The following is a 12,105-nucleotide window of genomic DNA, read 5'->3' on the forward strand; positions in this document are numbered from 1 at the left end:
AAACATTTTATTCAGAAATACCCGAGTTACCAACTTTTAAAAAATTAAATGTTTCTAATGAAAAATCCAACTATAATGCAAAAATAATAAAACACTAGCCCAACCATATAGTTATCACTGGAATATAAGTGGCCATTTTAAAAAGCAAATATACATTTTGGCTCTCATACCTTGATTTCTTTTTCAAAAGGTTTAATGAAAGGTGATCCTCTCATTGTTTGAGTTTTTACAATCTGATCATCTAAAATAGTCTGAATCTCATCCACTGCGGACAGAATACAGACTCCAGTTTCACGATAAATGCTTGTATGGAAAAAAACAGATTCCCATATTTCCATCATAGCATGCATAGCTTTCTCTAAAGAAAACTCCTACAGTATACAAAAAAGGAGATATTTTATGGTCACACAATTTTTCTTTGGTTGCCACATTCAATATATAATTTCACATACCTAGAAAAATCTTAGGAGACATGCCACTGGTACTAACAGCATAACATTATTTCTTAACATTTCATTTGCTGAAGCATAACAAAAAACCATATGTATCATTGATATGACAACATGTAAGTTAGAAATGTAAACAAATTCAAAAAGTTATAGCCAACGCATCATCCAATAGATCATGTTGTCAGTGACTAGCTCTCAACAGCCTCAGAAAATTATATGCAACAATAAAAGGAAAAAAAGCATAAGCCCAGGAACCACCACCATACATACTTCGATTTTCATTTGTTTCCAAAGAGATTTACAGTCAAACCTCTGTGCTCACCTTACTTGCACCTACACTTATAGTTTCAAATTGCTCCAGGTAAGGGGCTAGATTCTGCTTTAAAACTTTTCTTAGAGTAGTTCCAGAGTCTGGAGTTAAATCAAATCCTATTAAATCTGACATCTGTTGCCAATGACGAGTCCTTATGCCTGGGTTACAAAGGATAGTCACCGTGGGGATATTTTCCTATTTGATAAAAATATTTGCAAAACAGAATTTTATCTATGTAAATATACATTTTTCAGATAATATGAATTATAACACACCTAAATTAGCTCATCCCCTTCCTCCCTTATAGCTAGCTATTGTTCCTGACTCCTAACTATCTTTTCAATGAATATTATCAATCTAAACTGTCTTTCATCAGTGGATTTGATGATGAATTATAGGTAAGAATTTTGCTATTGTACATTCATTCCTCATGATGAACCAGAAGACTGTTTGTGCCAAGACCTAAATTTAGATTTAATCCTGCAACAACAACATCAGTGACTTCAACTAATTCCCAAATAGTACAGATGGCTTCTTCCAATGCACTGCTTCAACTGTTACCAGATAATATTCATTAATTTTTTCTGAAAAAATATAGTCACAAATGTAGGTCTTGGTGGACACATAACATTAACTAATTTTCAATTGCATTTTGTTTTAAAATGTACTTTCATGTACAAACGTTCTAATAGTAATTTGATAAAAATCATCATCTTGTATTTGTGTATTTTTGAATTCCAGTTTAGTTTTAAATTCATAGTCATTATGTCTAATTTTCAGAATTAGTTATTACAGTTTTTATATAGTCCTCAAAATTTGTTTCTTTTGCAATAATTTTTTCCAGGGCAGAAAGTAATCTTTTTGTATTATTTATATAACATGTAAATTAAAATATTATTAATTCACTATTTGATCATTCATGCACCTGAAAATTTGCAAAAAATCCTGATTCTATTAAAATCTGTTAAAGTTATGCTATTGATTTCAAATGTATATCTGTTATCACTAGAAAAGCATCATCAAGCCAACACTACCGTGAATACTGCATAGCAGGACTTGAAAAAAATCCTGTCAGTGGCTCACTACTAATATTTTGGGTTTGCTCCTTAGAAGAAGGCAAGTTCAGTAGCACATTTAAATCATGAAGAGGGCAGTGAAAATTATTTTGATGAAAGAATCCAAATATGCATTTGCTTGTCAATATATTTTTACCTAGACTGCATCCCTGGTACCTTCAGGTGCACTGAAGAGTCACTATCTGTCTGCTCTGCAAGCAAAGTTTCCTTGAAGGATTCTGGCTGAATATTATGCTGGTCACACTGATGTAACAGCATCAATATAAAGTGGGGCTTAAATTGATGAAGTTTAATCCAATAACAGAAAAAGCAAACTTTACAGGTTTAAGTCCTACTTTCAACAGGTGTCACGTCTACATTAGAGGTTTATATTATAAGCAAATTGGGGCTTGTCTACACTTACAGCATTTAGTGAAGGTGCTACCTACCCTAATGGAGAGCTTCTCCCAATTAACACAGGTATTCCACCTCCCTGAGAGGTCAAAGCTATATTGACTGGAGAAATGCTATCCGTACCCGGGATTAGTTTGGCATAACTGATTTTCCATGCTGATGAACAACACAGTTGTACTGATATAAATTGGTATAGACCAACACTGATGCAACCAGTGCTAATTCTCTTAATGTAAATAGGGACTCATCAGCCACAATTTGTCCTGGAACCTTTCAAGCCATGCACCCTGATTCAGCAGTTTGATCATAAGTGCAGCATCCTCCTCTGTCTTGTGCTGCTCTCATTCCCAGTCCTCTCTTCCCATTTCCAAGTAGCTACTGCCCGCAGGGTCCAAGTGGGCTAAAAGACCTATACTCCCCTAGTCATATCCTCACCCCCAGAGTCAATTAGGGTGAAGTGAGAAAGTGACTCCTTCACTTTACCTTCCCTCTGCACTCACTCAGGAGTGAGACACAATCAATCTCTCTATCAATCTAATTCAACTTTCCATAAAGTTCAGTCATTCACAAGGGGTTTCCTCATTTGTGTTAACTATCAAGTTAATACTATAACCAAAAATTGATATTTCAGAGATTATGGTCTCTGCTTGGGTGAGTAATGATTTTAGGATTTGTCCCTAACTGTTAAGTATTATTATCAATTTTTAACCTTAAAGTCTTTGATCTGTTCCATTACAGAGGAACACATTGTAATCGTTGGATTGTCCTTCTTTTCTTCTTCCAATTTCTCGTCTACTATGGCTCTGCGATGCAGAGTCTTCTTTTTTTCTAGTTCTGCTTTCTTCTGCTTTTGTTGAAAAAGCTTCAACATCTTGTATACCTCTCGAAAAAACTCATCTACTTCAGTCTCCATGCTTTCCCCATTCAGGTCCAGGAAAGCCCCATCCATCCATCTGGGAGAAAAACCGAAAGTATAATAATCTTTTACAAGAATCAAAATGGCATATAAATCATGCACAGATCTAAAACACATTTTTAATGTTTAAATATACTATTTGCATCACAAACAAAAGTTTAAAAAGTTAAAAGCAACATTTTAATGGAATGTTTCACAGGCCTTGGAGGTCAATCCGCTCCTACAGACAACCCCTAACTTCACACAAATCCTTTCTAGTAACCACGCAGCACACCTCCATTATGATAATTCAGGAACCCACCCCTGCAATCAACCCCGGTGCCAACTCTGTCCACACATCTATACAAGCAATATCATCATAGGACCTAACCATATCAGCCACCACATCAGAGGCTCATTTAACTGCACAGCCACTAAATGTTATCTATGCCATCAAATGCTAGCAATGCCTCACTGCCATGTATATTGACTATACTGGACAGTCTCTACGTGAAAGAATTAATGGACACAAATCAGATATGCGAAACAGTAACACACAGAAACCTGTGGGGAACATTTTAACTTGTCCGGGCACTCATTAATGGATCTCAGTCACTGTACTGTTTCAGGCCAATTTTACAAGCCAGATACACAAGGAAGCCTTGGAACTTAACTTCATTTACAGGATCGATTTGCAGCTACATTCTATTTTTAGTGTAATAGCCAGAGCAAACGTGTCTCCTACAGTTGGAAATTATACCTGCAATTCAGAAGTGTGGGAATACCCATTTTCACACCCTTAAGACCCGTCACTATTATAGCTTATAAAGCAGTATTTATCCACTAGAGGTAACAATCATTTGAGCAGGTCTACATTCCATTTTGGGAGTACAGACAAGCACAAAAAAGGAAGTTACTCACTTCGTGCAGTAACGATCGTTCTTCGAGGTGTGTCCCCGTGGGTGCTCCACTTCTGGTGTCGGGCTGGTCCCGGCGCCGCAAATCGGAGCTTTAACAGAGCTGTGTGTGTGGTCGGGCAGCGCGCGTGCACTCCCGTTTCGCGCCTTTCATCTACCGCGCGCTGCCCGGCTCCCGCCAGTTCGTCTCACCGCCTATCTGAAAGACAGAAAAACAAGATTCCGAAGCAGGGAGGAGGGCGGGTCGTGGAGCACCCACGGGGACACACCTCGAAGAACGATCGTTACTGCACGAAGTGAGTAACTTCCTTTTCTTCTTCGGGTAGTCCCCGTGGGTGCTCCACTTCTGGTGACTCCGAAGCAGTAATCTCGGCTAAACGTGTGTTTCGGAATCGGTATTCCGAGCAGTAGGCAACACTGCCAAGGCTACTGCTGAGTCAGTGGTGAAGTGCTGAACAATTGCATAATGTCTTGAAAAGGTAGAATTTGAAGACCAAGTCACAGCACGGCAGATGTCACGAAGAGGGACACCTTTCACGAAAGCTGTAGACGCAGCGACTGCTCGTGTTGAGTGAGCTCTAGGTTGCGAGGTGAGAGACTTCTTACGGATAGTATAGCACGTCGTGATACAAGAGACAACCAGCTTGGAAATGTGCTGTGCAGATAAGGACTTGCCCTTAGAAGAGCCCGATGTTGAAATAAAGAGGCGATCCGTCTTACGTAAAGTACGGGTTCTGTCTATATAGAAAGCCAGAGCTCTGCGGACATCGAGCGTATGCAGGAGAGCGTCTCGCTGAGATGCATGCGGTTTTGGGTAGAAACATGGCAGAACAATTGGTTCGTTTACGTGAAATTCCGTACAGACTTTAGGTAGAAAGGCTGGATGAGACCTCAGTATCACTGATTCCGGGTTGAAGACTGTATAGGGAGGTGTTGACATTAGTGCGGATAACTCGCTCACCCTGCGTGCTGATGTTATAGCCAGAAGAAAAAGTACCTTCATCGTAAGCATCGGTAGCGGTACCGTGGCCAACGGTTCAAACGGTGGCCCAGTGAGGACATCCAGAACCAGGTCAAGACTCCATACAGGTGGCGGAGGTCTCCGTGGTGGGTTGAGGTTAGCCAATCCTCTGAGAAATCTAGCCATCATGGGGTGAGAAAAAACCGACTTGCCTTCAACGGGGTAGTGAAAAGCGGCTATTGCCGCTATGTGGACCTTAAGTGATGAAATGGCTAGCCCGGTTGCCTGCAGCTGAAGGACATAGTCCAATAAGACATGCATCGGCGAAAGCAAGGGATCCAGGAGTTTAGGAGCACACCATCGTACAAATCTGGACCACTTTGACAGGTAGGTTTTCCTGGTGGAATCTCTCCTGCTGTGCAGGAGAACACGCTTCACTTGGTCCGAACAAAGATTCTCAGACTCGCTGAACCATGTACCATCCATGCAGTGAGGTGCAGAGTGTCCAGCTTCGGGTGACGCAGTGAACCTCTCTGTTGTGTCAGCAAATCTGGTAGGCAAGGCAGTCGACGCGGTGCTCGTACAGAGAGCTGCCGAAGGGTTGAGTACCATGGCTGCCTGGGCCATGCTGGGGCTATAAGTATCACTCGTGCCCTGTCCATCACAACCTTCTCGAGTACTCTGGGAATGAGTACAACAGGGGGGAATGCATACAAAAGTGATGTGCCCCAGTGAAGGAGGAATGCGTCTCCCAGTGAGTGAGGTCCCACGCCCGCTCTGGAACAGTAAGCTCTGCATTTCGCGTTGGCATGTGTTGCAAAGAGATCTATCACCGGAAACCCCCACTGATGGAAGAAAGTTAAGAGGACATCTGTGCGGATCACCCACTCGTGGTCCTGGGGGAAATACCTGCTCAGTGCATCGGCTGTGGTATTGTTCACACCCGGTAAGTATGACGCAACTATAGAGATGTTGTTTCGAATGCACCATTTCCAGAGACGGATCGCCTCCTCACAAAGTGAGCGGGATCGGGCACCCCCCTGTCTGTTTACGTAGTACATTGCGACTACATTGTCCGTGAGAATTCTGGTGACAGTACCTTTTATGTATACCTTGAAGTGTTTGCAGGCATGAAACACGGCTCGAAGCTCGAGAAGATTGATATGGAGCATCATCTCCGTAGCGGACCAACGACCCAGAACTGTTTTTGTGCCCATGTGGGCACCCCAGCCGATGAGAGAAGCGTCTGTAGTTATTTCTCGTGACGGTTGTGGTGCATGGAAGGGAACTCCTGACAACATGTTGTTGTGATTCGTCCACCATACTAGGGAGTCCTTGACATGTACTGGAAGTACTACAGTCTTGCGAATGCTGTGGTCGGTAGGCTTGTAAACCGTGCTTAGCCAATGCTGCAGACACCTGAGGTGCAGCCTTGAATGGCGCACTATGATTGTCGTGGAAGCCATATGTCCCAGAAGCTGGAGACATACGCGTACCGGGAGCATTGGAGCGTGCAAAACTGTTTTTATCAGATCTTGCATTCCTTGAAAACGCTCGAGTGGAAGGTGGACTCTTTCCGACTGGGAGTCGAGACGCGCTCCTATGAAGGTTAAAATCTGTGTAGGTAGTGGGCGCGATTTTTGAGTGTTCACGATAAGGCCGAGGGAGTTGAACAACTCCTGAGTTGAGACTACCATGTGGTGAACCTGTAACCGGGTGCGCGCCTTGATGAGGCAATCGTCGAGGTAGGGGAAGATAACGACTCCTATCCTTCGAAGATGGGCAGCCACTACCGCTAGTGTCTTGGAGAACACCCTTGGGGCCGAAATGAGGCCGAAAGGCAGAACCCTGTACTGAAAATGATCGTCGCCCACTACGAATCTGAGAAAACGCCTGTGGGCTATGTGAATCGTTACATGGAAATATGCGTCTTGCAAATCCAGGACTGCGAACCAGTCTCCTCTGTTTAGTGCTGGCATGATCTTGGCCAGGGTGGTCATTTTGAAGCGTTGCTTTCGAATAAAACGGTTCAGACCCCTCAGATCCAGGATCGGTCTCCACCCTCCGGACTTTTTGGGAACCAGGAAATACCTGGAGTAGAACCCTTTGCCTCGGAATTCGTCGGGTACTCTCTCTATGGCTCCGATCTCGAGTAGGTGAAGAACCTCTTCTCGAAGAGCGGCCCCATGAGACGGGTCCCTGAGAAGGGATGGGGTGGGAGGAGTGGTCGGAGGGATTGATGCGAACGGGATTGTCAGGCCCGACGATATGACCTCTAGGACCCATCGGTCCGAGGTAATGGTGGCCCATTGATGCAGGAATGGCCTGAGGCGGTGGTGGAATAGAGTGGTGGTGGTGATCGCAGGCTTCAGAGTGGTGACCGGTGGAGACATGTTCGCGTCCTCTGCACGGGAGTCAAACCTGTTGCTTCTGGGAAGATCGAGCAGCAGAGCGGTTCTGTTGCTGACGTTTGCGCTGAGGGCGCTGTCTGAATCTAGACTGGTCAGGTCCACGCTGCTGCTGCTGCTGTTGCTTATAGGGGAAATAATCATATCTCCTCTGGAAGGGGTAGTATCGTCTGCGTTTAAAAGGTGACGTGTACATCCCCAGAGAACGAAGGGTCATACGAGAGTCCTTGCCAGAATGGAGGATCTCATCAGTAGTAGAGGCAAACAACTTCTGACAATCAAAGGGTAAATCTTCCACTTTGGAATTCAACTCCTTAGGGGCTCCCGCTGACAGTAGCCAGGAAGCTCTCCTCATCGCAATGCCTGTTGCCATTGCTCGCGCGGCTGTGTCAGCAATGTCCGCGGCTATCTGAAGGGCTGTTCTACATGCGGTGAAACCTTCCTGGACAACCGATCTAAGGAGAGACTTCTTACTGTCAGGGAGGTGCTGCATGAGTTCCGGTAACTTGGAGTAATTATCAAAGTTATGGTTCGATAACAGAGCAGCATAATTGGCAACCCGCAGTAACAAGGTTGAGGAGGAGTAAACTTTCCGACCAAAGTGGTCCAATTTCTTTGTCTCCCTATCCGGTAGGGAATTCTTGAATTGGGGCATTTTGTTCTTGTGACGAACCGCATCCACTATCAGGGAATTCGGTTGAGGGTGATTGAAAAGAAAATCCAGTCCTTTGGATGAAACAAAATACTTCTTATCAATTTTCTTATTAGTTGGCGGTATCGATGTTGGCGTCTGCCAGATATCCTGTGCCACTTCTAAGATGGCTTCATCTACCGGGAGTGCAATCTTTCTCTGTTGTTTAGGGTGCAGATTCTTAAACAGCTTATGCTGTTTAGCTTGAGACTCAGTGAGCTGCACTTCCTGAGATTGCGCTACACGTTTAAACAGGTCTTGGAATTCCTTAAGATCATCCGGTGGAGACTTCTCGCCCATAGACAGCGGTTCATCCCTAGAGGGCTGTGGTGAACTGGCATTTGGGGACATATCCTGCTCACTTTCCGAGAGTTGCCCTTCCTCTAGGTCCGACATTTGAGAACAATGGGTGGGGGAACGAGAAGATACGGGACGTCGTAGCGGAGAACGTTTGGAGATCTCCGAGCGCCCAGAGCGTGGACTAACTGATCTACAGGAACATGGAGACCTGCGATGAGACCGAGAGTGACTGCGATGAGATGATTCAAGATAGTCCGGTCTATAACGATGAGAATAGTGCCGGCCAGACCTTGCAGGGGAGAAGCGTCCAGAAGATCTAGTGCTGTCATACCTGGCGTAATATGTACTTCTAGGTGAATGAGTTGGTGATCGTGAGCGTCTCGCCGAAGAAGGAGATCTCGAATATCTCTGGTGTGAACAGCTACGCTCTCTATCATAGTAGTGACGAGATGAGAGACTGCGGTGGTAATAATGCCCATGGTCTCTTGCGTGGTGCGTAGAGGCACAGTGGTGAGGGGATGGCTCGTGGTGAGACCTTGGCGAGGCACACTGGGAGATTCCCTGGGCATTTGATTTTTGTGTTGATGCTGCTGGCTGTATAGAGCCTGGAGAGTGAAGGGTTAAGGGCTGTGAAGCAGGCATCTGAGTATGAGTACGCTGATCCCCTGCCGGTGCTGAGGACAGCTCCCTGTGGGGGGCCGTGGTTAAAAGCCCTTCAGCAGCCGGCACCGATGATAAAACTGGTGCCGGTGCGTCTGTCTCTTTAAGAAGCACCGGTGCCGGGTGAGGATCCCGAGCAGTGGGCTGACGAGACTCTGAAGTGCCGGCCGGCTTATTGACTGATGGAGCGCGGGTTACCCTCGAACGAGAAGTGCCCGGCTTGTCACCTGCGCTTACCCGCGACTGCGGAGCAGCTGGCAGGGAGTGAGCAGGAGAGGCTTTCCTCTTTTTTGATGAGGGCAAAGCCTCAGAAGGAGCCTTCCGCTTAACAGTCGTGGGGTCAGAGGCAGAGGATCCTGAGGCAGTGGAAGGCATGAGAGCCTTATCAAACAGGATCTCCTTTAAACGACGTTCCCGCTCCTTGCGGGCTCTAGTCGTCAGGCTGGCACAGTGGGAGCACTTTTGGGGGATGTGAGTCTCTCCAAGGCAGCGAATGCAAGCCAAGTGTCCATCTGACACCGGCATTGGTTCAGCACAGCCTTCACATTTCTTGAAGCCGGGGGAGCCCGGCATTTTGAGTTGTGGGGACTGAGTGTTACCGCCTGCTAAAAGCAGCCGCTTGTATGCGTCCCCGGTTACTGCGTGTTACTTTCCTTCTGTTTAAAGTTTATTTCCTTCCTTTTTTCTCTTCTTTTTTTTTTTTTTTTTAACCAGAGCAGGCAACAGAAAAAAACGCCCACAGAGTATATCTATATATAGCACTGCTCTTTCTCAGTATACTCTTTCCTTTCTTCTTTCTTTTTTTTTTTTTTTTTTTTTTTTTTTAAACCACGTCTGCCAACGGGGCTAGACACAGTATATATTTGAACAGTAAAAATTATGGGGCTTCCCCACGGCAAACAGCCGAAGGGAAGAAGGGGGAAATTTTGAAGAGAGAGCAGGGAAGCTCCGTCTGCGACCCAAGGCGGATGAGAAGAACTGGCGGGAGCCAGGCAGCGCGCGGTAGATGAAAGGCGCGAAACGGGAGTGCACGCGCGCTGCCCGACCACACACACAGCTCTGTTAAAGCTCCGATTTGCGGCGCCGGGACCAGCCCGACACCAGAAGTGGAGCACCCACGGGGACTACCCGAAGAAGAATTATATTTTAGTATATCAATATAGATAGATAAATGAAACACTCTTTCCCTTGTCACATGCAAAATGACTTACATCTATTCCAATTTTTTCCTCAAAACTTCCACAGAGCTCTCAGAAATTATTTTTACAAGAATTGTTCTCTCTTTCATGTTTGACCAATACCAAGAGCAGTCAGTATTCAAGTGACTACACACATATACATAAATATTTACAGTTATGCTTATCATGTTAAAATATAAAACAAAAATATAAACATAAGGAACCATCTATATCAATGATACACTGAGGTCTTCCAGGTCTTCTAGATCAGTGTTTCTCAACCTGGGGGTTGCAGCCCCTAGGGGGAAAGGAATCATGGAACAGATTTAGGGATATAGCATGTGCAGGACCTGTGTTAAGATGTGACAAGCTGGGCAATTACCCAGGGGGCTCAATGAAGCTAAGTTACATGATTCAGCCCCGTGACGTGGGACTCAGTTTTCACATAAGGCTCACCAGTGAAAAACAGGCTCAAGTATCACTTGAATATATTCATATTCCAGTCAATTTATTTTATAATTATATGATAAAATAACAGAGTCAGCAATTTTTTCAGTAATAATTGCTGAAACACTTCTGTATTTTTATGTCTGATTTTTGTAAACAAGTATTTTTAAAATGAGGTGAAAGTTGGAGTATACAAGCCAAATTTGATTCCTGAAAGGAGCACAGTAGTCTGGAAAGGTTGAAAACTACTGATATAAACACTGAGATGAAAACATTCACATGCAGGAGTTAAATTTCAAAGTAACTCACATATCTTGGACATACAAAAGGAGCCTGGATCTTTCAGCCTTTTGCTTAATTTAGCTTTAAGACCATTAAGTATATAATTACCGTTTTTCTGTTCGTTGCCATTTCAGTATAAGAACAAAAAGTTTCTGATAGGGCTCGATATTAGTTTTTAAACTTTCAAGAACAGGATACTCAGTCAGCTCCCACTTGAAGAGATCCTCTTCTTTATTAATAAAAGCTACTGTTTCCTCTGCTTCCTGTGTGCGTTTCTGCAATGCTCTCATGGCTTTCACATACTGAAATCAAATGATTTTATATCTTTTGAAATAATTTGAGTTATATTATGAATAGACATAATTACATAATACCAAAATGCAGTAAATCATTGGCTTTTCAAAATTACAAGTAATTTGTGAGATATATATGTAAGCAGGGTCAGGATAAGCTCTACCCTTACATCTGATGGTGAATTGTGGCAAGTGGTGCAAAAAGACTTCAGGGGCTGATGTCGTTTGCATAGGCACACCCACCCCGCCTAATATGTGCTCACAGCATCCCAAATGGTCACTTTGCCACTGTGAGATCCCCAATCTCTCTGTTATTGAGGCAGGGGGGATAAAGTGTTGTTACCCTGATTATGTGAATCAAGGACAGTGGATTAGTGGAACTGTTTTATGACAGAGGGATTCACCATTAACTAATTAGCACTCACTAGAGAGAGGCTGGGGACAGGTCTTTGTACCTGGTGGTGAGGCCCTGTTTGAGGGCCTAAAACACACCAATTGCAACCCCTCCTCTCTCCATTGTAGAATATCAGAGCTAATTTGGATTCCATTAGGAGTCTAGTTGCAAGCTGCTGAGCTGACTTCACTGTGGGCCAATGGTGCACTAACACTGAAGCTCCTCTACTATGAGCTGAACTTGCTGAAGAGATGAAATCGCAGTGTGCTATGGGGAGCCTGACACTATACTGCTGAAATTACTGAAGAGCTGACATCTACTATGAGCTGAAATCACTGTGCGCCATGGCGAGCCTGACACTATACTGCTGAGCTACTAGCAGAGCAGTTCATGGGACGGCTAGCAGAGCAGTTTGCGGGAACAACCAACGGGCACAGGCAGCCAGCAG

General features: G+C 44.4%; 1 protein-coding gene across 1 annotated transcript in view; it reads right to left on the minus strand.

Moving 5' to 3' along the window:
* The window catches only part of DNAH12 (dynein axonemal heavy chain 12), a 235,155-nt gene that overhangs the window by 154,812 nt on the left and 68,238 nt on the right, over nucleotides 1-12,105 (minus strand). Inside the window, exons 17-20 of the mRNA XM_089781364.1 lie at nucleotides 11,079-11,272; nucleotides 2,941-3,184; nucleotides 772-957; nucleotides 171-371 (exon numbers count right to left, since the gene is read on the minus strand). Coding sequence (XP_089637490.1) covers nucleotides 171-371; nucleotides 772-957; nucleotides 2,941-3,184; nucleotides 11,079-11,272 — 825 coding nt within the window. The remainder of the gene's footprint in view (nucleotides 1-170; nucleotides 372-771; nucleotides 958-2,940; nucleotides 3,185-11,078; nucleotides 11,273-12,105) is intronic.

The sequence above is a fragment of the Pelodiscus sinensis genome, chromosome 11 (genome assembly GCF_052426305.1).
Source record: "Pelodiscus sinensis isolate ZL-2025 chromosome 11, ASM5242630v1, whole genome shotgun sequence".
Lineage (NCBI taxonomy): Eukaryota > Metazoa > Chordata > Testudines > Trionychidae > Pelodiscus > Pelodiscus sinensis.